The sequence below is a fragment of the Corvus cornix genome, chromosome 10 (assembly GCF_000738735.6).
Source record: "Corvus cornix cornix isolate S_Up_H32 chromosome 10, ASM73873v5, whole genome shotgun sequence".
Classification (NCBI taxonomy): Eukaryota; Metazoa; Chordata; class Aves; order Passeriformes; family Corvidae; genus Corvus; species Corvus cornix.
In genome coordinates this window covers 20,402,367-20,427,127 of record NC_046340.1, presented here as the reverse complement: position 1 = coordinate 20,427,127, position 24,761 = coordinate 20,402,367, and the positions used below count along the sequence as shown (strand labels likewise).

The 24,761-nt window shown below is 55.6% G+C and overlaps 2 protein-coding genes and 2 non-coding genes across 8 annotated transcripts in view; 2 read left to right on the top strand and 2 right to left on the bottom strand.

Moving 5' to 3' along the window:
- The first annotated feature begins 3,674 nt into the window (after positions 1-3,674).
- Positions 3,675-3,746, top strand: TRNAH-GUG. The gene has a single exon. It is a non-coding gene; the product is annotated as a tRNA-His (tRNA).
- Positions 3,747-4,613: 867 nt separating this feature from the next.
- TRNAH-GUG lies at positions 4,614-4,685 on the bottom strand. The gene has a single exon. It is a non-coding gene; the product is annotated as a tRNA-His (tRNA).
- A 527-nt stretch (positions 4,686-5,212) lies between these two features.
- Positions 5,213-15,598, top strand: LOC104697518 (sodium/nucleoside cotransporter 1). Of its 3 annotated transcripts, XM_019293634.3 has the most exons (19): positions 5,214-5,535; positions 6,417-6,539; positions 7,110-7,239; positions 7,349-7,443; positions 7,785-7,876; positions 8,268-8,457; positions 8,814-8,955; positions 9,727-9,840; positions 10,221-10,298; positions 10,631-10,711; positions 11,051-11,131; positions 11,271-11,396; positions 12,601-12,731; positions 12,940-13,108; positions 13,304-13,501; positions 13,966-14,047; positions 14,527-14,625; positions 15,065-15,176; positions 15,270-15,598. In XM_019293634.3, the coding sequence occupies exons 3-19, from the start codon at positions 7,171-7,173 to the stop codon at positions 15,391-15,393; spliced, it is 1,983 nt and encodes a 660-aa protein (XP_019149179.1). In that variant the 5' UTR covers positions 5,214-5,535; positions 6,417-6,539; positions 7,110-7,170; the 3' UTR covers positions 15,394-15,598. The 3 variants fall into 3 exon arrangements, with proteins under 3 accessions (XP_019149181.1, XP_019149179.1, XP_010410736.1); XM_019293636.3 differs by lacking the exon at positions 13,304-13,501 and having other exon boundaries at positions 5,213-5,535; XM_010412434.4 differs by having other exon boundaries at positions 6,417-7,239.
- Positions 15,599-15,860: 262 nt separating this feature from the next.
- ALPK3 (alpha kinase 3) overlaps positions 15,861-24,761 on the bottom strand; it is a 33,330-nt gene continuing 24,429 nt past the window's right edge. For 2 of the 3 annotated variants that reach the window (XM_010412387.3, XM_010412389.4), the window contains exons 5-13: positions 21,628-23,464; positions 20,595-20,742; positions 19,419-19,546; positions 19,120-19,155; positions 18,726-19,000; positions 18,306-18,394; positions 17,858-18,075; positions 17,613-17,661; positions 17,131-17,452 (exon numbers count right to left, since the gene is read on the bottom strand). In XM_010412387.3, coding sequence (XP_010410689.2) covers positions 17,131-17,452; positions 17,613-17,661; positions 17,858-18,075; positions 18,306-18,394; positions 18,726-19,000; positions 19,120-19,155; positions 19,419-19,546; positions 20,595-20,742; positions 21,628-23,464 — 3,102 coding nt within the window. Of the gene's footprint in view, positions 17,453-17,612; positions 17,662-17,857; positions 18,076-18,305; positions 18,395-18,725; positions 19,001-19,119; positions 19,156-19,418; positions 19,547-20,594; positions 20,743-21,627; positions 23,465-24,761 lie in introns of all 3 variants that reach the window. The other variant, XM_019293633.3, reaches the window with a different exon arrangement.

The following is a 24,761-nucleotide window of genomic DNA, read 5'->3' as shown; positions in this document are numbered from 1 at the left end:
TGCCATGGGCAGGGACGCCTTCCACTGTCCCAGGTTGCTCCAAGACCTGTCCAGCCTGGCCTGGAACACTTCCTGGGATGGGGCAGCCACAGCTTCTCTGGGCAACCTGTGCCAGGGCCTCACCTCCCTCATGGCCAGGAATTTTTTTCCAATATCCCATCTAACCTTGTCCTCTGTCAGGTTGCAGCCATTCCCCCTTGTCCTGTTACTCCAGGCCCTTGTCCAAAGTCCCTCTCCAGCTCTCTTGGTGCCCCTTTAGGCACTGGAAGGGGCTCTGAGGTCTCACTGGAGCCTTCTCTTCTCCAGGTTGAGGTCCCCACTGCTCCCAGCCTGGCTCCAGAGCAGAAGGGCTCCAGCCCTTAGAGCATCTGTGGCCCTAGAAGAGGATGGTGGGGACAGTATGAGGTCAGGTTGATTGCAATTGTTTCCCAGTTCAGGTGTTTTGTCCTTCACTCCTAAAACCCACCCAGACCTTCACCTTCGAATCATCACAGCCCCAGAACCTTTCCCTGCTCTTGCTCCAGTATCCAGCTCTGCCCCAGCAGTGCCTATGGGTATGGGAATATGGGATGTTGGGCTCGATGGTAGAGTTGCTCTGATTTCCTTAGGAAGGAAGGTGGGATTTCAGCAGTAGAGCAATTTCTGAGTTGGATTTATTGGCCTCTGAACAGCCAGAGAGGACAGCATTGACCTGCACCGCTGCTTTTTCATCACCAGTAAAACACAGAGCGCCTCCTCACAGCACTGGCATCCATCCTGCCTCCCCAGCACCAGGGCTGCTTTAGCAATCCACGAGAAAAAGAGGAGGTGGTGGGGATCCCTCTACCTCCCATCTGCCTTCCTGAGACTGGGAAAGGAGGCCAGGGGCTGCCTCCATGAGGGAACAGCTGGAGAGGCCACTCAAGGGGCAGAGCAGCCAAGGCAGCCGTGCAGTGATGAATTGCTCTTGTCCCTGTGCCAGCTGCAAGATTTATATTTGTGCCACAGAGTGGCAACGTCTGGGTGCAGCAGCACTCTCTGCCTGGCTGCACCAGTGTTTTGACATTCCAGGCACCTTTAAAATCCCTCTGAATGCAACCCACAGGCATCAGAGGGCTCAGAGAAAAGACATCGAGGGACAGAGCAGGGTGGGAAGAGCAGAGGAGCCTGCCTGGAGCAGCCATCCTGCCTGGGCACTGAGCAGCCTGAAGGGATCAGGTTACCCAGTAGACAGATGGGTCCCTCAATGCTCCCACAAGCTCGTCTCTTTTCCTCCATGCTGTGCAAGCACATCCTGGCAGGTCCAAACCACCCGGACAAAAAAGCACATGGCAAAGGGCGGTTGGGGCCCTGACAACCTGGCACGGTTTCCTTAGGATCCCAGTTCTGTTGAGGAGGGCAGCCTATGGCAGAAAGTTGAGCTGGGACAGGCCACCACCAGCGATGGGTGGCAGCAGCTTCTTGCTCCCTCCTTCTCATCCACAGCCGGTAACTTATCTGTGTCCTCTCGCACCTCCCTGCTTACTTCCATGTTTGGCCGACTCCCCTGTATTGCTGCAGTGTTGTCTCAGCCATGCCTGTTCCAGCAGTTGAGGTCATTGTAATTCTGCCAACTTCCACATTCTAGAAACATCTGCCAAGCATCCAAAGCACGAGCCCTGCTACCTCCTCCATGCCATCAAGGAGCCCACTGTGCCCAGTGCCCAGCATCCTCCCACCCGCCCAAACATGAGCTCTGCATCCTGCCAGGCCAGGAGTTGGGATAAAGGCCGTGGTGATACCAGCCTCAGGGGTCCCACTCTGCCTGCCCATGCAAGTCCCCGAGGAGGAATCCCCTGGTCATCATGTGTGTCACTGTAGGTTCTCTGTCCCCACCAGTCACGGACAGCATGTCCTGCCAGAGCACGCCCCACCATCTCCCATGGGTCCCACCACACCGTCCTGACTCAACACAGCACCTGTCCAGGCCAACATGGAGCTGGGCTTATCCCTTCACCAGTGACATGGTCCAACTCATGGCATTGTGCCAGCGGAGAGGGAGGCACAAGAGACCAGGCACAGGGCAGCACAAGGACCTTTTCCCTTCACAAACTCATGCCCTGGGATTCAGAGCTTGCAGTGATCCCACCTCTACGACTCAGCTACACCTGTCCTGCAGGTGCCTGGTGGCTGGATTTGTCTCCTTGGTGCAGTCAAGAGGATGATGATGGTGTCAAACTCCTTGGGCATGGGAGGAGAACCACGTATCTCCTTCCAGTGTCGCTGTATCCATTTTTTTCCAGCATAAGGACACAGATGGTGACAGGGTTGGACACAGATGAACAAAAGCAGTATCCCTGCAGCCCCATAGGAGGCATGGACTGGGATCTTGGTGCGTGGACAAGAGAGGGAGAAAGGTGACACTGGCAGGACAGTAGCACACGGACACCCAGGTCATTCAAATACCACCAAAGAGACCCCCTTCACTGTCTGCTGGTCAGCCAGTTTGATGTGGGAGAGCATCTCCCACTGCAAAGGCTCCCACCATTGCTGAAGGACCACCGGTGCACAGCAGCAAACTGCTGAGGACAGGACGAGGTGGGCATAGACAAATGGAGGACACGAAAACCCATTCTGTCTTCCTCCACCACTCTGAGCTCGCTCTTTTGGGCTGGTTATGAGCAAGATGAGCTCAGGGTGGCTGGAGCAATTACTTCACAGAGTAATCAAGGTGCACAGGGCATTTCTCTGGTTTCCCCCAAGCCTCAGGAAGACTGATTTAGATTTAGGACTTGCCAGCTGCAGCAGATACACCAGGATGGATGGGGTGCAGGGACATGCCCAGCACGGTTGTAGGGGACCCCTGCCTCTCCCTGCACCCCCTCCCATGGGAAGTGTGTATGTATGACAAGCGATGAGCTCATCCCATGTGAAGGAGATGATGTTTTTGCGACCAGCTCTTCTGAGAGAATGAGTCATACTGCGATGACTCTAAAATATTTTATGTCAAAAAATCTTTTTGATCCCAGGTGTTTGGAATTCTTTGCATATCTGTGAAAATGAAAGGACCTTTAGTACTGGGAGCAGGAAAGCAGCAGCAGTGGTGAGAGCAGTCATTAGCTATTGATATGTGCTTCAGCAGGAGAAACAAGGAGTCTGGCACAGACTGATCCCTGGTACTGTTTCAGGGGCATAAAATCCTTAGTCCCTCTCTTCCTCTCCCATACCTCTGTGCCCAGTCGTTCATTAGTCCTGTGGCTGGGAAAAATTTTACTCTCTGAGAAACACGAAGGGGACCGAGAGGTGAGGTTACAGCTGGGGGAACAGGGTTGCCCTGGGATACACAGGGCTGGGATGAGGGGAGGGGTCAGGATCAGGGTCAGAGCAGGGAGCTGGGCCCAGGGCAGAGGGTGAAGGTGAAGGGGTGAACGCCGCAGCTGGGGTCAGACACGGGGCGAGACTCGGGGCTGGGGCCAGGGAGCGGGAGAGGGCCGTGAGAGCACCGGGACCACGGCAGAGAGAGTGTCCCGGCCCGGGGCCCCCCAGCAGCGCCCGGCCGCGCGCGGGGAACGCGGGACGGAGCCGCGGCGCTGCCGCGCGGGAACGCCCGCGGGGGCGGAGCGAGGGGCGCGGAGCGGGGCCGGCCCCGCCGCGCGTCAGCGGCGCAGCACCAAGAGCCGCCGCGCCGCCACGCCCGCCCAGAGCCCCGGTAGCGCGCCGTGATCGTATAGTGGTTAGTACTCTGCGTTGTGGCCGCAGCAACCTCGGTTCGAATCCGAGTCACGGCATCGCCCGGCGGTACCACGGCACACGGGCTCTGCTTTTGCCGGGGCTGTTTCTGCTTTGGTTTATTTCATAATTTAATATCGTTGTTCTCTGTTAGGATTTTGAACTTGTTTTAATTATTTTTCATTTATTTTAATTTTTTTATTTAGTTACTTTATGTTCATTTATTTATTTTTTTTCTGTTTAATATAACTTAAAATTTTCATTTTAGTTTTTTATTTTTACTTTATGTTTTATTCTTATCCTTAATAGTATTTTCTTTAATTTATTCTATTTTTAAATTTTATTCATTTATTTACCTTTTTGTCATCGAATGTTACTTATAGTTTCGTTTTTTCTATTATATTTTATTTTAATATTTAATTTTATTTTAATAGTTCATTTTATATTATTTTTCAATTTAATTATTTATTTTATTTACTTTTATTTTACCTAGGCTAATTTTATATCTTCTATTATATTTTATTTTTATATTTTATTTTTGCTTAATTTTTAATTCTATTTTTATTCCAATTTTACTCTTACTTTGTACCTCATTCTCTCCTCTCGTCTCCTCTCATTTTAAAAATACTACTTTAAAATTTAATTTTATGATTTTGTTTACTATTTCTACTTTTATGTTATTTTCTTCATCTTACGTTGTTTTATTGTTCTCTGTCCCTCCACTCCTTCGGCGCCCGCGGACCCCCCGCGCTGGGCGAGCCCAGCCCGGCCCGGCCCCCAAGCCCCGCCGGCAACCGGCAAAAAAAAAAGAAAGAAAAATGAAGAAAAATGAAATATCGGCGCGACGTGACCAAAAACCGGCAGGCGCGGTGGGCGAGCGAAAAACGGCAAAAGCAGAGCCCGTGTGCCGTGGTACCGCCGGGCGATGCCGTGACTCGGATTCGAACCGAGGTTGCTGCGGCCACAACGCAGAGTACTAACCACTATACGATCACGGCGCGCTACCGGGGCTCTGGGCGGGCGTGGCGGCGCGGCGGCTCTTGGTGCTGCGCCGCTGACGCGCGGCGGGGCCGAACGTCTCGGGGTTTCCCCTTTGTCACCCACATACTGATCTGTGCCATCGCGCCCTCGCCCCTCCCCAACCCTGGGCAGCTTTAGCGGCGGGATTGGTCGAAATCCACAGGGAGAAGGGGCGGAAGTGGCTCGGAGAGCGTTTGTTTACGGGCAGCGCGTGGCACTGAGTGCCCTGAGTGCCCGGTGGTGTCATTAATCACCTATGTCTGAACTGATCCCTGCCAGCCCCGGTTTGGCACACCCGGAGCCACAGCACTCCACCGCTCCCTGTGTAAACAGAGAGCGGGAGGTACCAGTGGGGTGCACAAACCTGGGGATGCGATTCCCACCATCCCACGTGAAAAGGTGGTTTCGAGCGCACGGTGCAAGGGGGGACATTTTTTCTTGGCTTCCACCCCGCCCTTCTCAGGGACCAGGTGACGTGACTTCACGCCACTGAAGCTTTGGAGGCCACGTGTGCCGCACCCCGGATTTCTTTGGGAAACATTTCCTAGGGTGGGGTAAAAGTTTGGTTTCTACCTTCAGTATCTCTCCTCAAGGCTCATTTTGCCTGGGGGGAAAGTCTCCCGACTGACCTTTCTTTGGGTGGCACGGTGCCCTGCGCGGCCACGGCGCTGGCCTCCCCCGCACGCCCTCCAGAGCGCCCCGGTGTGAGCCCCGGGAGGAGCCGGGGCGGCCCCGGCGCCGCAGTGCCCAGCCCAGCTCTTTGGACCGAGCTGTTAATGGGTAACCGAGGCATTGGACCGGGAGCTGCGGGGCTGGCGGGACTGGCGGGTGAGTGCGGGGGGACGGCGGGTGCCAGGGCGGGGGAGCCGTGGGGACAGGGAAGGCACGAGGCTACCGGGGATGTGAGGACGCGGGGGATGAGGCCACCGGGAGTGTGAGGGCGTGGGGTGCAGGGACACAGGGCAGAGGGTCCCGTGGCCACGGTGCTCCAGGGGCTGCGGGGGACACGGGACAGGAGTGCGCGGGGCGCCGGTACACGGGGGGCAGTGGGGGCAGCCCTCCGCTCCCTCCCTCCCTCATTATCTGCCTGTCCATGTGGTCCCGCCCCTGAGGGGCCGGCAGCCAATGAGCCTGAACCAAAACAAGAGGTTTTGGGGCTGGCGCGGGGACGAGGAGGTGGCAGCAGCCCAGGAGTCCTGGGAGGCACCGAGCCTGGGACCGGGTCACAGCCAGGAACCCGGGGTGGTCCTGGAACTCCGTGAGGTCCAGGAGGGGTCACTGAGAACAGATGGGTCCTGGGGAGTGTCCTTGAAGTGGTGGTGGACTTGGGGAGGGGGGCCCTCCTGATCTCTGCCAGAGTCCTGGGGAGACATCCCTGAGCACCAGGAGCACCAGCGATGTTGGAGGCCTCTGAGGGGGGTGTGAGGTCCTGGGTTCCCACCATGGCCCTGGGTCCTGCCCTGCTGCCGAGGAGCCATGAACCCAGGGACGCATGGGGGCCAGCACGCCCCAGTGGTTCCCCATGGCGGCTCTGTCAGCCTGTGGAGCCCTGGCCACACCACCTTCAGCTGCCATGAGGTCCCATGACAAGGGGGATGTTCTCCAAAACTCCCCACTTTCACCTGTTTCATTTGGGGCTGAGTCTTTCCCTTCAGTGGACACTGCGAGAAACTGGCGATGACCCTGTAATCTCCTCCTTCTCCACACAGACCTCTACAACTCTCCTCAGAGCAAAGACAACCTCTTACTGCCCCTGTCCCCACACAGAAGTGCTTCTGCAGTTGATCACTGCCTTGCCTGCAAGTCTCTGCTCTTCCCTCATCCTTCTCCAGGTAGAGGAACCGGGAGGGTGTCCAAACGGGATGATGCTCCAAGGGTTCCTGCCCTGGCACAACACTGGTCCTTCTGGGTTTGCTGGACCAATTCTCCCCATATGATTCTTCTTTAGGACCAGTCCCTATGCAAATTACCATTCATTCCTACCCCTCATTCCTTCACTGTGTTAATTATCAGCATGAAAGGACCTTCTTCCTCTTACTTGGTTGCACCAAGACCTTTTGATGAGGAAGGATACTTTTTGAAAAATCCATCTTGCAAAGAGGCTCACAGAGGCTGGTGGACACAGTCACCAACTTGGATGAGGAGTACCAGCACTCCCAGCTGCATTCAGTCCTCTCCTATAATTCCTTAGAAGCACATAAAAGACCTCTCCAAAGTTACAAGGAATTCAGCACACCAGCACCATCGCCTAAGGACCCCATAGGATGGTCCCTTGATGCGCTGGGGCAGGACCTGCTCTGAATACTGACTGCAAGGGGCATTCTCCTCTCAGACATCCAAAACTCAAAAGCAGAGTGGGACGTTTGAGCTTCCCCGAGGTGATCCCATCATTCTCTCCCTAGCCAGCACTGGGCCCTCCCAGTGCTGTTTCCCTAATGCACTGAAGCAAAGGAACTTCTGGAGATGGAAGGAAATCAGATAACCCTGGCCAGCCTTGAGAAGGGGACAGATAACCCAGCTTTCAGCTTAGAAGTAAGTTCTCTTCCCTTCCCTTCCCTTCCCTTCCCTTCCCTTCCCTTCCCTTCCCTTCCCTTCCCTTCCCTTCCCTGCACAGGGTGCTCCAGTTAATGATGTTTTCCAGGGAGAGAAGAAACACTATGAGGATTGTGGTGGTCCATGTAGTGAGAGCCAGGAGGAGAGAAGAGAAGGGAAAGGGAGGTTCTCCTCCTACTGCAGGTGGGATAATCTGCACAGATGTGTGAGCTCTGCCAGAGACAAACCTGATTTGGGAGTAGAGTAGGGTGGTATTGAGCACATGGGGGGACGGGACAATGTCTGATGGCTCCATGTGGTCTTGTAGGGTGCCAGTGGCGGGTCTCTGTCCCCGTAGGAGGTGATGATGGGGGTGCTGGGGTTTGTCACTATGGCCCACCTGTACCACCTCCTCCTGCTGGAAGTGCCCGGTGGGAGCCATGGTCAACTGCCAGCTGCAGTTGGGGTGGTTTGGCTTGGCTTGGGCTGATCTTCCACATCCATCTTCTGTGTCTCTCATGTCTCTGGCGTGTGATTCTCCCCAGGAAGGCCCTGCAGCCAGCATCCAAGGCAAAACATTTCTGCAAGGCTCATGCCAAGGTGTTGAGAAGAGTTGTCCTGGGGCTTCTTGGAGTAGGTGAGGACTTCCCAGCACTGAGACTCCACATCCCCACCCCTTTGGCTGGCTGCGCCTCCAGACTCCATGTACTGAATGTGGTCATGTGTGTGCAGGTTGTATCCACTCCCAGCAGCCTCACTGCCCCCTCCTCACCCCATCACTCCTGTCCAGTTCTATCTTCTCCTCACTGTCCCCCTGGCCTTTCTCTACCTGCCCAAAGGGTTTACTGTGCCCCTTCTGCTTCCAGCTGGGGTGGTGCTCTTGAGGTCTCCTCATGCAAAGATGGGATCCTCAAGGGTGGTCAGGGAAGGACATTTGGAGGAAATAAACCTCGTGGTTGGCCCCAGTTAGTTATGAACCCATGATCCTACAGCCCTGATGTTTCTGACCCCCAATGTGCCTTCTCCAGCCTACCTGTGCTACTTCATTGCGGCCTGTTACCTCAACTTCCAGCGAGCCCTTGCCTTGGTGGTCATGACTGCTGTGGTTGTCTTCTTCATCTGCTGGGACATCTTCAAGAAGCACTGTGGGGCAAAGGTTCTGCTGCTCCTCCGCCCCATCGGGAAGTGCTTCCAAAAGTCCTGGCAGTGGCTGAAATGGTGAGTCAGAAGGCAGGGCCAGATCCCTCCCAGCAGCTGGGTCCCTTCCCATGGCCCTTGCCAGCACAACCACAGCTGATGGGATCAGGCATGTGCTCTAGTGCCATGCTGGCACCTCACAAATGGCGAGTATGGCCCAGTCTGGGAACCACTTAAAAGCCATGGCAGAGATGTCTTGCTGCTCTGCCTCAGTAGTGTGATGGCTGTTCACACCCCTCGCTTGTGCCTGAGCCCCAGGTTTCTTCAGATACATGGACCTTACAGTGGCAATTCCATCACAATCGGCTCCTGCCCTTTGTGAGCTGCTCTCCCCATGGGGACACAGTCTTGCTGACAGTCCGGGGTTTCCTCTGCAGGCTCCTGTGGGTGGCCCTCCTGGCAGGCCTGATTGTGTGGCTGGCTTTGGACCCTGGCAGAAACCCAGAGCAGCTCATCTCATTAGGTGGCTTCTGCTTTTTGGTGCTGTTCCTGTTTGCCTGCTCCAAGCACCACAGTGCGGTACGTGTTTCAGGTGTGACTTGGCCATTCGTCCCCTTGCAGGAGGTGGCCACCCAGCACTGGAGAACAAGCACTTCATTCCCCCTGGCATCCCCTTCTCTGGAGGAAGCAGAAGCCCAGCAGAGCTGAGCCGAGCTGGGCACAGCCTGGGGAGCTGAACTGGTTGGGTGGGTGGACCCCAAAGCCACCTCACTGCTCTTCTTTGCATTGCTCTCCTTCCCAACCCAGGGCTCCCCTACGTTGCCTCTGCCCTGTTTTCTGCCATGTCCCTCATGGTGGGTCAGACCTAGAAACCCAGCACCAGACCCACGCCTGAGCTTCAGGTGCTGTGGGTGGAGGGTGGGCCTGAGTTTCAGGTGCCTTGGGGGCCTGAAATGGTCAGAAATGATTGAAGTCCCAGTGGTTTCCAGCCCAAACTGCTGCAATGCTTTGGCAGTCCCTTCATCCTGCTCCTCCAAAGGGTTATTGAACAGCCAGTTTCAGTCTAGCAGGTCTGTGCTACCAGTCATCATAAAGTCTTTGTGCTTGTCTCCTGGGTCAGCCTAGAAGGTTATGTTCCAGCCAGTTCCAGAGTCCCACCAACTCATTTCTGGCTCTGTCACCAACCCATGTTTGCTGGTTTTTGTGATACTTTATCAGTCTCCCCATGACCTTCACCCAGGGCACTGTGTGGTGTTTGCCATGTGCTGCTGTTGCAGGAGCTGGAAACCAGAGGGGGAAGCCTGTAGGCCTTGACAACATTTCAGCTCCTGTTCTGCTTTTTGTCCCCAGGTGTCCTGGAGAGCCGTTTTCTGGGGTCTTGGTTTAGAGTTCTTACTTGGACTATTCATCCTCCGAACGACTCCCGGCACTCAAGCTTTCCAATGGCTGGGAGACCAGATCCAGGTACTGCATCTACTCATCCCATCCTGTGCTTGCACCCTACGATTAACAGGAAAAGCTGAGTGTGGTGTGGGGAGGGGACATGGCAGAGATTGCATGCTCACAGACACTTTTGTTCAGGACTGGAGGGAAGCCAACTCTTCCCTGGTTTTCTGCAGCAGCCCAGAGCCCTCGGTGTGCTCTCACTTGCAGGCTATAGCAGAGCCCTGTGGCTTTGGGAAAGCCCAACAGTATCCCCATCTGAGGTCTCAGAGAGTCATTCTCCGGTGTGCAGTGAAGGGAGGTGTGGGACTGGGGGCACAGCCCCTCACTAGGCAGAATGAGATACCAGGGAAGGACCTGATGTAGATCTCTGTCCTACTGTGTAACTTCTTCCCTTGCAGTACTTCCTGGGCTACACCACAGCTGGCTCCAGCTTTGTCTTTGGGAACACACTGATTGAAGAAGTCTTTGCCTTCCAGGTCAGCCAGGGAATGGGGCGTGGGGAGGTTTTCTTCTGGTCTGGCTCTTTGCTGGGTCCTGGAGAGCGGAGAGCTAAATGCAGCCAGATCTGCTGCAGTAGAGCTCAACCATCTCAGAGACGGATCTTCCTCAGCTGTGTTATCCACCTGTGGACTTCCTCAGTGCCATGGAGGATTTTCACTGGTCCCTGTCCCTCCTGCCAGCCCAGCTGGGCATTGTGGCACCCAGTACTGTTGGCTGGCTGTGCAGTACCACATCCTGCCCAGCCTGGTGCCCATGGGTGCTGGGATGTGTGGCTCAGCTCTCCTTTAACCCTTTGCCTTGCCTGCAGACCCTGCCCATCATTGTTTTCTTCAGCTGTGTGATGTCCATCCTCTACTACCTCGGTGTCATGCAGTGGCTTATTCTCAAGGTAGGGCCTCACTCCTAGATCTGAGATGGCAGTGGAAAGGAGAGGAACCTGTTGGGTTCTCTGTCTACTACGGTCAGCTGAGAGATGTCCCAGGAAATTTGTCATGGTACTAATTTGGGGTGATTTGTCCTGCTTAAAAGAATAGGCACAAACCCCCTCTTTCTAGCGTGTCCTTCTCAGAAAGCCGAAAAACCAGAACCCTAGAGCTGACGTTTCTACCAAGTCTGGGGGTGCTTCCCAGGATCACCTCCGTGCAGGGGCCAAACAGTGCCTGGCTTCATGGCTATGGTGGCAGGGTGCCAGGAGCCTCTGTCAACACAGTGCCCGTGTCTTTCCCAGATCTCCTGGCTGCTTCAAGTCTCAATGGGCACCACTCCCACCGAGACTCTCAGTGTGGCAGGGAACATTTTCGTGGGACAGGTAAGGTCCTGGGCAGCAGATCCAGCTCCTCAGTGCTTGCAGCTGAGCCTGCCCTGGAGAAAGGGTCTTCTCCCTCCCTATGAGATCTGTGTCCCTGTGTGGCCCCATCCCAAGGACAGCAGGGTTTTCTCTTCCACAGACCGAAGCCCCGCTGCTCATCCGCCCATACCTCGCAGACATGACCCTGTCCGAAATCCATGCTGTGATGACTGGTGGCTTTTCCACCATCGCAGGCAGCGTGATGGGTGCCTACATATCCTTTGGGGTGAGTGCACGAGCAGTTGGATCCACATGCTCCCTGCTACAGGGTCCTGACATGCAAGAACTGCCCTGGACTTGAGGATGAGAGAAGACCCCCAGCAGGTGCTCCATGGTCCCCTTCCATAAGCAGGATGAGAGCAGGATGTCTAGACTCACCTTGTCCCAAAGACACCCCATCCAGCCTCACCTTTGCTGTCCTGGCCAGAACCCCAGAGCCCTGCCAGGTAGAAGGCAGTGCTATGGGACCCCTACCATGTGTCCCTGCACAGAATCATGGGATAATATAGCCTGGAAAGACCCTCTGGGAAGGTCTCTGGTCTGGCCTCCTGCCAACTGAGATCATGGCAACTGAGGGGATGCCTGGGGCCTTGTCCAGGTTGGTGGTGAGCATCCCATGGATGGAGATCTCTCCCAGCCTCTCTGGTTTCCCCCGCAGGTGCCTCAGTCACAAGAAGCAAATTTTCCTTATATCCAACTCAAACTGTGCCTGTGATTCTCACCTTTTCACTAAGTATCACTGAGCAGTGTCTTCCCTCCAACCCCTTTTTAAACAGAACCAGCAATACCCACCCCCCTCCCTCTTTTTGCCCAACTGAACAATCCCTGCTCCTCCAGCATCCCCTGGGCACTCCTGGCCCCAACCCCCCAGGGTCCAGAGCACTGATGCCTCTCCAGTTCATCAGTGCTCTAAATAAACCTTCCCCTTAACCTGCTGCCTGAGCTCCTGCTATTTAAACATTAATTAGTCTCCTTAAATGGGGAACCAAGGGTGGAAGGTCAGAGAAATGAGACATTGCCAGGGTAGGGGTGAGGTTGGGAGCTTGGCCCTTTGTCAGCAGGTAGAAGTTCGCAGTGTTACACAACCTATTGCTCTGATACCAGTAAAAAGGGACAAGGAAGGGGCAAGAGCCATTATGATTAAATCAAATAGCAGGAGAGATTAACATCACCAAGGGTACGATCACTGCAGCTCCAGCAATGCTTCCATGCAGGCAAGCTGCCCCATGTGCATGGCTGCTTAGCTGGGAAAACCAGCCAATTTTCCCACCCTGAGCAAGTGGAGAGCCCTGAACTGCTCTGAGTGTCACTGGCTGACACCAGGCACGTGCTGGGATGCCCTCAGCCACATACTGGGATGCCCTGGGGTGGCAGGTCACGGGGTGCAGCCTTGTGCAGAGGTGCCTATGCCCCTGGTCTGCACGTTGCAGATCGATGCAGCGTCCCTGATCGCAGCTTCTGTGATGGCTGCGCCCTGCGCCCTCGCCATGGCCAAACTCGTCTACCCTGAAGTGGAGGAGTCCAAGTTCAAGGGCAAAGCAAGCATCCGCCTCTCCAGTGGGTGAGTGTGAGGAGAGGGGCAGTGGAGTGGGGCTGCATGTGTCCTTCCAGTGCAGGGAAGCCATGGGGGCACTTTGGGGCACAAGTGGACACTGCAGGTGGCCCAAGGCTGGGAGAGCCTGTTGTGTGCACACATCCATGGAGTGAGCGCTGACCTGGCATGGAGGATGCCCAGCCAGATGAGTACATTGGGGTCTTTTTCCATGCAGGGAAGAGCAGAACATCCTGGAAGCTGCTAGCAATGGGGCTGCCGCCTCCGTGGGTCTCGTGGCCAACATTGCGGCCAACCTCATCGCCTTCTTGGCCGTGCTGGAGTTTATCAACGCTACCCTCCGCTGGTTAGGGGAGATGGTAGACATAGAAGGTCTTACCTTCCAGGTATCCCTAGGAGCAGACCCATGGTCTGGGCTGCCAGATCCTGCATCCCCCACCCATCCCCACCTTTGCCTGCTGCCTCAGTGGGCTGCTGAGACCCTTGCTGGGTTTTTGGCAAGTGCTGGCAGCGGATGTCCAATCCGGGGGCTGTGCAGAAGGTCAGCTCTGAGTCATTCCCTTCTGGGACGCTTTTCCCAGGTGATCTGCTCCTACATCCTCATGCCTGTGGCCTTTCTCATGGGGGCAGACTGGGCAGACTCACCGCTGGTGGCTGAGCTCCTGGGGATCAAGATCTTCCTGAATGAGTTTGTGGCATACCAGCAGCTGGCCACGTACAAGAAGAACCGTCTGATGGGCCTGGAGGAGTGGGATGGGAACCGGAAGCAGTGGATATCTGTGAGGGACACCTCCCACCCTGCCAGGCACAGGGCAGGGATGGAGCCAGCTGGAATGGGGCATGGGACCTGGCTAGGCAGGTGGGGGGTGGGCAGGCAGAGGACCATAGAACCATTGAGTTTGGAAAAGTCCTCTAAGGTCATTGAATCAGGCTGATGGTGCTGGGAGTGGAGGGGCACCTATGGCCAGCTAGACTTGGATGTTTGCTAATGGCTGGCTGTGGGAGAAAGGAGTCAGTGAAGCCCTTTCCCATTTATCCTGCTCCTTGATGGGATGGATCATGGTGCTACAGGGCCCCTTGTCCCCCCAGCCGTTCACCCCTGCTGCCAAAAATAGCTGAAGGAGAAGGGGTTGGGCTGGGGGACTTCTCCTCTATCATGTCTGTCTGGGAGCTCCAATATGGTGCTCAACTCTGGGGTTGCTCTTGGGCAGAGGTGACCATCCCCTGCTGCTGTGCCTTCCAGGAGCGAGCCGAGAGCATCACCACCTTTGCCCTCTGTGGATTCGCCAACTTCAGCTCGATTGGCATCACTCTGGGAGGCCTGGGTGAGTGTGACCCATGTCCTGGGTGCCTGGGCACAAGTGAGGGGGATCCTGGGCCAGGAATTTGTTGCCCTCAAGCCTCCATGTTTGGTGTCTGCCAGATAAGAAACAGGATTTGCATGAGGTAACCGGGATGATTTTGCTCTGCACCCATGTGCAAGAGCACATGCATGTTACCCCAAGCCTGGGTGTCACCCAGCCACAGGGCAAAGAGCAGAAAGACTCCAGTGCTGGGAGTGCTCAGGGCTCTGGTGGATCACCCACAGGTACAGGGTGGGCACAGTGCTCTGCCAGGACGGGCAGATAATGCACTGGGTGCTAGCTGGGATCACCACGCCCTCTAGACAGCAGGAATTGGGCTGGGCAGGGCACTATGTGGCAGAGCCAGCTTGGGACTGAGGACATGTCCCCATCTGTCCCCAGCCCAGTGTAAAGCCAGAGGAAGGGTCTGACTCACCCCACTGTCTGTTTTGCCCCCACAGCCTCCATGGTGCCCCAGCGCAAGAGTGACCTTGCCTCCGTGGTGCTGCGGGCCCTGCTCACTGGCATCTGCGTCTCCATGCTCAATGCCTGCCTGGCAGGTAGGTCTCTGCCCACTGCCAGTGGGGCCAGAGAGATCCGGGGAGGGACAGGCACAGGGCTGAAGACATACCAGGGATGGAGGTGGATGGCCTGTCCCCCCAAGGCTCTGCCAGAGCCTCCAAACCCTGCTCTCCCCTCGTGGCTCTGCCAAGGGCTGCCCAAGCCCAACAGCTCTTCTGGGGCCCCTCATCCTCCTCTGGGCTGGAACATTTCAAGGGCAACTTTTGGAGTATTTCACGGAGCTCCCTGAAGTCTTGGGGGGTGATGTGGGATGGCTCATGGGACCTGCACAGCCCCAGGTACAGGATTTGCAAGCAGGTATAGTCAGGGTGTGGGATTTGTGAGCAGGCACGGGGTACAGGACTCACAGCTTGCTTGGGGTGTGGGATTTGGATCCATGGTCACACTTAAGTCCCAGTAGAAGACCTTGTCCCCCAGGTCTCCTCCACGTGCCAACAGAGGTGGGTGACTGCGCAATGTTCTTCAGCACCACCAACTTCAGCTCAACCAGCTACACCATGTACACCTGCTGTAAGCAGCTCTCTGCCAGGTGGGTGTGAAGGGCCCCAGAGCCATCTGGTCCTGCTCAAGGACCCAGGTGGTGAGGCAGCAGCTTGTCCTGACCCTGTGTCTCTCCTTCCAGCTCGGTGCTCCAGAACGGGACACTCTCCTTCACTGGATCCTGGGCTGAGCAGGCAGAGAGCATTCTTTGGCTCACAGAGTGCTGCGGGCACTACAACCACACATCCTGTGCATGGACAACCTAGAGGTGGGGGAACACCAGGACCTGCAAGGCCTATCCCCAAAGGTAGAAGAAACCCCAAAGAAACCTGAGCATTTGGTCTTCTCCACTCCAGTGCTGGCGGACAGCTGTGTGCACCTTGCAGCCTGCACCCTTAGCTGCTGGCCCCGTGGACACAAGGGAACAGCTCCCAAATAAATTATGGCAACCCTTGTGTGCTTGCCCTCAGACCCCTTCTGGCCCCTGACTGTGGCTGTCCCACACAGCACAAGGTCCTTTGCTGTGGCTGCATCCCGTGCCCGCTGCAGACCTCGCAAGCTGAGCCCCTGTCTGCTGCCAGCCTTAGGCTCTGGGCCCAGCCACCATCTTTTCCCCCACGGGGCATGGATGGGGTAAAGCCAGTGCTTGAAGATGTTTCCTTCCCCCAAATACAAAGCCAACCCATCCCACTGTACTTGGGTGCACCTTTCCCAGAGGGACCACAGCGCCAGGGAACAGGCCAGTCCTTCTCGCTTTATTGCACTCGAGAGCACCCAGGCGCCAAGGCAGCCACATTATGTACACTGGTATTTTACAGTCACCCAACGATGAAGGACCAGGAGTCCAGAGCACGCCACGCTCCCAGCCCAGCCCCTTCCCTCCATCAGGCTGCACCAAGCCACTGCTTGGGACCCCACCCTGCAGGGTAGTGTCACTGGCACCCAGCACCCTCCTGCAATGCCCCAAGGAAGGGGATGCTCTGCACAGTGATGGAACAGACAGTTCCTGTGCCTGTCCATCACTGCCTTGAGCCAGGGGTAGCAGGATTTGGAGTGGGTACCGCCAGCTGTCACTGGAGTCCAGCCTGTGCCAAGGAGGGGTGATGCTAAGCACCAGATTGTGCTGTGGGGCTGGGGCATACAGGATCTATGTATGGCACGGAGGCAAGGAGGAGCGTGTCCTGTGGGCTACACACCCCCATGTGCCACGGCAGATCCTGGTATGGAGGGGAAGTCGCTCCTTTGTCCTGCTCCCAGGTATCCCATGTGAGGTAGAGCATCCTTACCATAGCACTGGCCACCATCCAGAGCAGCACGGCTGCCCTCAGCAGCCACCCAGCAACAGGGTGGGAGACTTCCCTGGGATGCAGGGAAGGGCAGGAGTGCAAAACCCCATCCCTATGCAGCAGCTGGTACCAGTACAAGCACCCCGCCCTGGGACCAGCCAACACTCCAGAGCCACGCACCATAGCAGAGGAGCCCTGCAGTGACTGCTGGAGCCCTCTGCAGGGAAAAGGGGGTGCCAGGGCACAGGGGACAGCCTGGGCACTGGTGGGATTCTCATCCTTGACAGTGCTGGCAAGGCTTGGCCCGGTCGCTTTATGGGGACACAGAGAGGGACATGAGGTGCTGGGAGCCAGGAGGGTGTCCAGGACTCCCAGTTTGCTGGGGAGCCAGGCAGGGACATGGTGCCTGCCAAGCCCGAGCAAGCAGCTCTGCCCCTGCCTTAAGGAAGGCCTACGGAAAGTTGAGAGAGGAAAGCGAGTCCGAGCGTGGAGAGGCACACGGCCCCACAGGCTCCCCACAGCAGCAGCAGTAGAGGTACTGGGGAGGTGGCCCATGGCTCACAGCTCCCGCAGCCCTGGCCCAGCTGCTCACAAATTAGCACACACCACACAATGCAAGCGCTGCAGGCTGGGCAGGAGCCCCACAGAGAAGGCCACTGCCAGGGTCTTCCCCTTCCCACAATGGTCATGTGGGGGTCCCAGCTGCAGCAGCTCTGACTACTGCGGGCAGCCAGCTCTGTTGCTCTCTCCTGACCTGGGTTTGGAGGCTGTTGGGGCCTCCCCTGTTTCTGCAGCTCTCCGGGAGCTCTTGGGGCTCACAGCAGCCTTGCGGGTGCCCTGAGGACTTGTCAACACCTTCTTCTGGAGCTGGGGGCTGGACTGGGCAGATTTCCTGCCCAGGCAGGGACTCTTGGAGCCCTTGGGCTTGGCTGGCTCCAGCATCTTCAGGCCCAGGATGCTGCAGTAATGATTGCACCTGTGAGTGGCCGGGAATTGCTCCAGCAGAGAGGGGAAGCAGCTCTCCTTCAGCCCCTGGTACCTGCCAACACAGCCATCCTCAGCTCCCGCTTTGCACCAGGAGATGTCCCAGCAGAGCAGGGAGGCAAGGATGGAGCCTGACCACCATGGCCCTCGCCAGGTGAGCGGCAGAGCTGGGGACAGCCAGGGCCACCCTGCTCCAGCAGCTGGAGGTCACTCACCCTTTCAGGTTGGTAGCAATCCGCACGTTGGTCAACTTCCAGCCCACTCCTGTAATTTAAGAGGACAACCAGTCTCTGTCCAGAGAATGACAGGCACCACCACCAAGGGCAGGTCATTGCCCTGGGTAGAGGGCTCCATGGCATGGGGGAAGAGAGAGGCAGGAGGGCAAGCCTGGGGCTTTTCCTCCTTTCCCAGGCTGGAGGGTGGTGACGGGCCATGGGACTCACACAGGAGATCCCTTTACCTTCCATGTCAGTCACGAGGATGTTTCCATTTGTCCACTGGTAGACCCAATGCTGGAAGGTGCAGCATTTGAGCACAATCTCCGAGGAGCCTCGTGCCACCAAGCTGCCATCTCTCTCGGTGACACAGTACTGCTCACAGGGCCTGCCGAGGTCCTCCTCCATTGTGGCATAAGGGATGTTGTTGGCCGGTCGATAAATCAGGTACAGAGGAATTATCCTGTGTGGGAATTCACAGACAATGTCAGCATAGTGACCTCTCCCTCCTCTGCAAGTGGCGATTCACACCACCGTCTGCAACCCTGGCTTTTGCCTTCCTCCCAATATCCCTTCCATTTGTGCGTGGGAGTAGAGTGCACTGCCCTTTGGGATGCCCCATCACCCACAGGAAATCTTCCCACCATCCCCTGCCAGGGCATCAAGCCAGTGGAGCTGCAGCACATCACTTACTCAGGCACTGCTCCAAAATCAGGGATGGCTCGTGCCTCAGCAGCAAAGATCTTGCAGTACTCACGGCTGGAGTTTTGGACTTTACATTCCTGGAGGAGCAAACGAAGAGTTAAGAACCTGTCCCATCTTGCACCAATGCCTCCGTGGGACCACTGCCAGTTTTTTCCCTGTCCTGGTGGTCAAAGGGTGATGGGAAAGTCCCGAGCAGCTCCATGTTAATCAGAGGGAAGAGCTGAAGCCAAGAATGGCAAGGACATGTCCAGCCCCTTGGAACATGGCTAGACCTCTCCAGAGCATTCCAAAAGTGGAAGGAAATAGCAAAAGTGGGCACAGAACTGGGGACTCTCTGGGGACCAACTCACACGCAGATGGGGAAGGTGGGAGGGAGAAAGGTGGATGGTGGCCCACAAGGATGCCCACCTGGATGGTGATATCATAGTTCTTCTCAATAAGGCTGTTCTCATTCTTGGTCCCAAAGACGATGAAATTGTGCACTTTGATGACACAGGTGTGGCCGGACTCAAAGACAGGCTCCAGGCCGTAGATGGCTCTGGCACGGCAGGCTTTGCGCAAGAAACCAGCACCCACTTCCATGTCCTCGCTCACCACGCGCCCGAAGAGCTTATCCCCCCAATAGCCTGCGTCAGCCAAACCCTTGGCAAACACCATGGGCGTCATCTCGATCTCCTCTCCAACTGGTGGGGGGAAGAGCTGGTGAGGTGGGGACAACATGGGCACGTCCTGCTTCTGCCCCAGAGCTGCCTGCCCCACTCAGCAAGGGGCAGAGTCGCAGCTCATCACATGTGGCCCTTACCTTCAATCTCTTCCCGCAGGATAAATCCTGACAACACTAGAGGAGACAGAAAGCGAAGAGGTGTCAAGGTCCTGCCAGGATCCCACCTTGCCCCGTGCACTTGCACAGTTAGGGATGGCAGGCAGGATGGTGGGAATCACTCATAAATTGGCACACGGAGGCAGAAGCACCTCAGAGGTGGTGTTAAGGAACATGCCAAGGCTCCCCCGCTGCAGCCTGGCACCAAGCCCTCTCTGCAGTAGGCTATACCACCCATGGCACACCCAGGCAGCTGTGAGAGGCTGCTGAGGGCTCCTCACCTTCTGGGCTGAGCAGGAAATCTGTGGAGTCGGTGCCATACTCGTTGCTGATCACGCACCGATAGACCCCGCAATCCTTCTGGGACGCCTGCACAACAGCCAAAGCTGCCTGACCCTCATCGCCAGCACTGGAAAAAAAATGGAGCATGGCCACATCCCCATGTGGTGTGGGGGGGGCACATGGGAGCCCTGTGACAGGCACTCTGGGTGGGCACCGTACTGCCCTTGGCAGAATGGAAGAAAGCTACAAAGGAAGCCATCCCAAGGGCAGCTCAGCTGCTCCCCCAGCATGTCATGGCACCAGGAGTCCTGCCCTGTGGTTTGTACCAACAGACATGCTCATCCTCCAGGCAAACCCTGCAAAATCTGACCGGGATTAGGCTACAGACTGATAAAGGTACTTGCCCCTGAGTGAGGGCTTCACAGAGGGAAGAGGTGGGACTCTCATCCTGAAACCCACTGGCTGAGAAGGCTCTGTTCTGGTCTGCTGGAAGGTAATGGCCACTCCTGCCCATCTGCCCCAGCTCAAATATCTGCCCCAGGAGACAATTTCTGCCCGAGAATCACCTCTTTCCATCTGCTCACTGTAAAGGGAACTCGGGGGACACCAAAGGCATCAGGCAAACCCTAAATGATGTGGATGATGTTCCTACACAAATCCTCTGGGCTTGAGAACAAGTTGCTCTCCATAGTAGACCCAAAGGATAAAACCAGCCCCCCAGCTATCTGAACATGCTCTCCCTGCGCAAGGGCAGTGCCAAGGGATAGGGAGGGCATAACCAGAGCTGCTTTCTCCCAGCAGTGGTTGCATAGAAGACCCTCCCAGCACGGCTGCCACCCTCACATGGATTCTTTGGGGTCCCAGTTTTGCAGCTCACATCCAGCTCTTGATTTCTGTGATGGGTGTAACACCTTCTCTGCCCTCCCCACGGTTTGGGTACTCCAAGCAGACACTCCAGATGGAGCATCAATAGGATCAATTTGGCAGCAATTCCCCATCTGGGCAATCCTTCCCTCTGTGGGGCACTGAGATGATGAAATTCACAATGTACTGTGCCATGCACTGAGCTTCCCACGCTGCCTTAGCAAGAGGGGCACCTTCACCCTGGTCAAGGCAAGGAGTGGGATGTGACAGGTGACAACATGGACTGTGCTGCCGTGGAGCCGACAGGTTACCTCCTTTGGGCTTCAGCTACAGGGATCTCGTCCTTGTACCACGTCAGCTTAGAGTCGCTCAATATATTGAAGAACTGGCACCAAAGTTTCAGGTTTCCTGATGCATCGGAAAATTGTTCTGCCCTGATCTTACGGACCACCTGTGGAGCTAAGGACAGGGTGCAAAGAGATGGGTGGTGAGACACAGAGTGCTGGCCACAGCTCTGGGGACAGGCCAGCCTACGCCCACGCTGCTGCTCAGGGCTTTGGGTATCACGTGTATGTCAGCACAGCCTGGTGTAACACTGCCTTCCCAGGGAAGGTCTCAGAGCTCCATTGGGATAAACAGGGTGGGATACAAGCGGTACAACAAATTCCTTCAACAGTGCAGCACTGCAATACCCAGTGAGGCCTGGCCAGAGGAAATGCAGAAAAACACTGGAATATCGGAGGAAACATTCATCTACTGAAGTAGGGATTTATCGAGGTTACCCTTACTTTGCAAGAGACCTGATTCCCGTATCACCTAGTTCCTTCAACCCCAGGATTCTCCCTTTTTACAGTTGATGCCACAAGGAATCAAATTAGCATTGACCACAGACGTGGAAGAGGAGTGTGTACCCTGTGATGCCCACTGAATCATGGAATCATGGTTTGGGTTTGAAGGAACTTTAAAGACCATCTCGTTCCAACCCTCTTGCCATGAGAAGGGACACTTTCCACTCGACCAGGTAGCTCAGGATCCCCTACCAGCATCAGGCTTGATGAGGACCAGAACACAGAGACCATAATCAAGAGGATTCTGTGATCCCTTGGGCTGGGGAAGCCCAGGCTGTGGAGACAGCCAGTGTCAGAGCTGCTGCCTCTTGCATTCCTCATCCCTCCCTGCACTGGGGCAGAAGTCTTGGGAGAGACTTTTGGCTTTCACACAGCCAAAGGCTGATGCTGAAAACCCTGCAAATGCACAAAACTCATGTGGCCCCAGCTGACTATCACTGGCTCCCTTTGTAGGCAACAAGGGAATGTGCTTCGTGGGGATTCTCTCTTCCCTCACCTTTAAATGGGTTATTTGTTTTCTGAGACTCTGCTGGCTGTGCTTCTGGCTTAGCATCTCCAGGGACCTCCTGGTCACCACTGGTGTCACCTGCAGGCTCCTCGTACAGCTTAGGAACCTCCAGCGTGGCCATCTTCCTCATGAGGGTTGGAGAGCACTGCTCTGAGGGAGAGGATGGAGCCAGGGCAGGAGAATGCAAAAGGGATGCATTCTTCCTGGATTGCCGTGGTGAAACAGTCGGACTTCTTGTGTGCTCCAGGCTCTCCGGGGTTGCCTCCTCTTCCACCCCCACCTGTTTGGGTTTTGGCAGGTATATTTTGCGCCGGGCCCCCAGAGCGAGCTCTTCTGGTGTGGCACAAGGTAGTACTGCCAGAGGGTCGGCAGGGCTCTCTTCAGAGCTCACTGGAGGCGAATCAGAAAGATGAGGAGCCACTCCTGCTGTGGGCATGCTGCCCACCACAATGGAGGGCACTGAGAGTGGAGGCGGCCCCTCGGCCTCAGGAGCCCCCCAGGCGCGTCTCTTCGGTGGCACAGGCCTGCCAGCCAGCATCTCCTTGCTGGTAACAAATTCCTCGTTAATCATGCCTGTGATCCGTCTGGATGTCCTGGGGGTCAGAGGCAAGTTCTCTGCTGTCTGAAAGAGCTGGTTGTTTTGTACTTTTTCCAAAACTTTCCTTGAGGTGCGAGGGCTAAGGCCAGCAATGCCTATCTCTGGGATTATGCCTTCACCTGCATTTGGCTGCTCCTTGTCCCCCGAGTCAATGTCTCCTTTTGTGGCATCCTTACTGCTATCTGACATTTTTAGAAGTAGTAGCAGGTAGTTCTTTAAGGAGGAAACCAGGTTTTTGTGCTGCATTTTCTCCTCAAAAGACATCTCCTGAGATCTCTCAGAGCCAGGCAGGACCAGTGGTACCTGTGGCTGAACCTCAGAGACTCCTTCCCAAGTCCCTGAAGATGCTGCTGGTTCCTGGCATGGAGCTGTGGCTGTCAGGAGTCCTCCCTCCTTCCCCTGAGGTCCCACGGGCACTGGTTTGGCATTCTCCTCCTCTAACATGATGGCTGAAAACATCTCCCGCGGGGCAGATCCATCTGTTTTTGTGATTTCTGTTTCTCCACTCGCAGGAGGCAGCAGCTGGGCTCCAGACAGGACCTCTCCTGCAGTGGCCTCCATCCCTGGGGTGCCATGAGCTACCTGCAGTGCCTCCCGACCCACTGATGGCCTCACTGGAGGAGCAGGAGGCAGCTCTTCCTTGGCAAGAGGAACTGAAGCAGGAGCTGCCATTTCAGTGTTCTGATGGCCCAAAGGTACCCCTCCTGCCTCCCTGGGCACAGTCCCACGATATGGCTCTGCTCCATCACTTCCTGCTGTCCTCACACCAGGATGGCTCCCAGACAACTCTGCTCCTGCCTCTTTGCTCTTCCCATCCTTGACTGTCTGACACGGGATTTGTTCAAGAGGAGTGTTTTCTCCAGGTTCTGGAGGACTCAAATTTGTTACCAATGACTCTTCCCCACCTTGGCTTTTGTCCTCTTGATTTAACAGTCCTTGCTGAGTCTCTCTGCCCTCAAGAGCATGGGAATGTCTTTCTGCCTGTTTCCTGGGGGGTGGGTGCTCCTTGCCAGACTGTACATGGTCTGGAGAAGGTGCTGGTGGCTTTGGTGGCTCCTGAGGCCTAAACCGAGGATTTGTCCTTTCCACAGCCCCCCTGGTCTCCTGGCAAACAGGCACTTCTTTCCTGACCTCCTCTACCTTACTGCCTTGCTGACTGGTCTCTTTGGTTGGACTGGACACTGGATGCTTTAGGTCACCAGGAAACTGTCCCACTCTTGCTGCAACCTAGTTAAAAAAAAAAAAAAGAAAATTAGCATCATGTTACTGCCCAGGTCTGTGCAGTCATACTTGTGGTCCACCTGTACCATATGGCACTGCCCAACTTCTTCTTGAATCATGAGAATTACCCTGATACCAGTGCTACTCTGTCATCCAGGGTCTTCTGGCTTCACCATCATCCCACAGGAGTGGGTCCCACCTGTCAGGCTGCACAAAATCTTTCTTCTTTTAATCAGCTCCAACCCTTCTGCATTTCAACACCCTTGCAGTGTACAGAGGCAAGAGATCTACCTTTCTAAATAATTCAGCTTTTAATCCAATATCCTCTGACTCAGCATCTTCCCAAGGAGCAAAACTTTCCCATTTTCACCAGCCATTGCTGAGACCTTGTATAATTTCTCTGATGTTTTTAAAGACTCAGTGCTCCCCTATCTCCACTGCGAGACGGGGCAATCAGCATGTCACACACTATCAGGATGAGGCTGCCCAAATGATTTATAGTGAAACTGTACACCCTGACGTTATCAGCACTATTCAGCCATTCTGCTTCTCTGACGTTCGGGAAGCTCAAATGTTTCCGACTGCAGCTGCACCCAGCAGACGTGTCAGCAAGCTGCCTGCTGCGATGGCCAAGCTTCACCCTGAGGAGAGCTGCCGAGATCCTCCAGCCAAGGGGCATGGTCTGTTTCTGCAGGGGAGGCAGCGATACCGTGGTACACGCTCTGCCCGGCTGATGCTCTGCAAGTATCACCAGGACAATGGCACGGGGACAGGGCATGCACACAATGGGTCCCCCTTCCACCCTGGAGGATCCGCTGCTAAGGATTTTCTCCTGAGGTCCCTGACTTGAGTTTTAAGCCCACCAGAATGAAGGGCATGGGAAAGGAGGGCTGTGGCTCTTTTTTGTGCTGCTTTTGCTTCATTTGGTAGCTTGGGGAAAAGAGGAAAGGTAAGACCAGTCTCTCAGCCCTTCTCCAAGCAAATAAAGGAAACATAGAATGGTTTGGGTTGGAAGGAACCTTAAAGCCCATCTCATTCCAATCCCTGCCATGGGCAGGGACAACTTTCACTAGACCAGGCTGCTCCAAGACCTGTCCAACCTGGCGTGGAACACTTCCTGGGATGGGGGAGCCACAGCTTCTCTGGGCAACCTGTGCCAGGGCCTCACCACCCTCACAGCCAAGAATTTCTTCCCAATATCTCATCTAACCCTGCTGTCTGACAGTGGAAAGCCATTCCCCCTTGTCCTGTTACTCCAGGTCCTTGTCCAAACTCCCTTTCCAATTGTTAAGGCAACACGAGT

Excerpts from the sequence above, each read along its gene's own strand:
- LOC104697518 (XM_019293634.3), top strand. The coding sequence starts at position 7,171 with ATGGAAGGAAATCAGATAACCCTGGCCAGCCTTGAGAAGGGGACAGAT. Across the intron at positions 9,841-10,220 it reads GGCTGGGAGACCAGATCCAG|TACTTCCTGGGCTACACCAC; the intron begins GTACTGCATCTA and ends CTTCCCTTGCAG. Across the intron at positions 15,177-15,269 it reads TGTAAGCAGCTCTCTGCCAG|CTCGGTGCTCCAGAACGGGA; the intron begins GTGGGTGTGAAG and ends CTCTCCTTCCAG.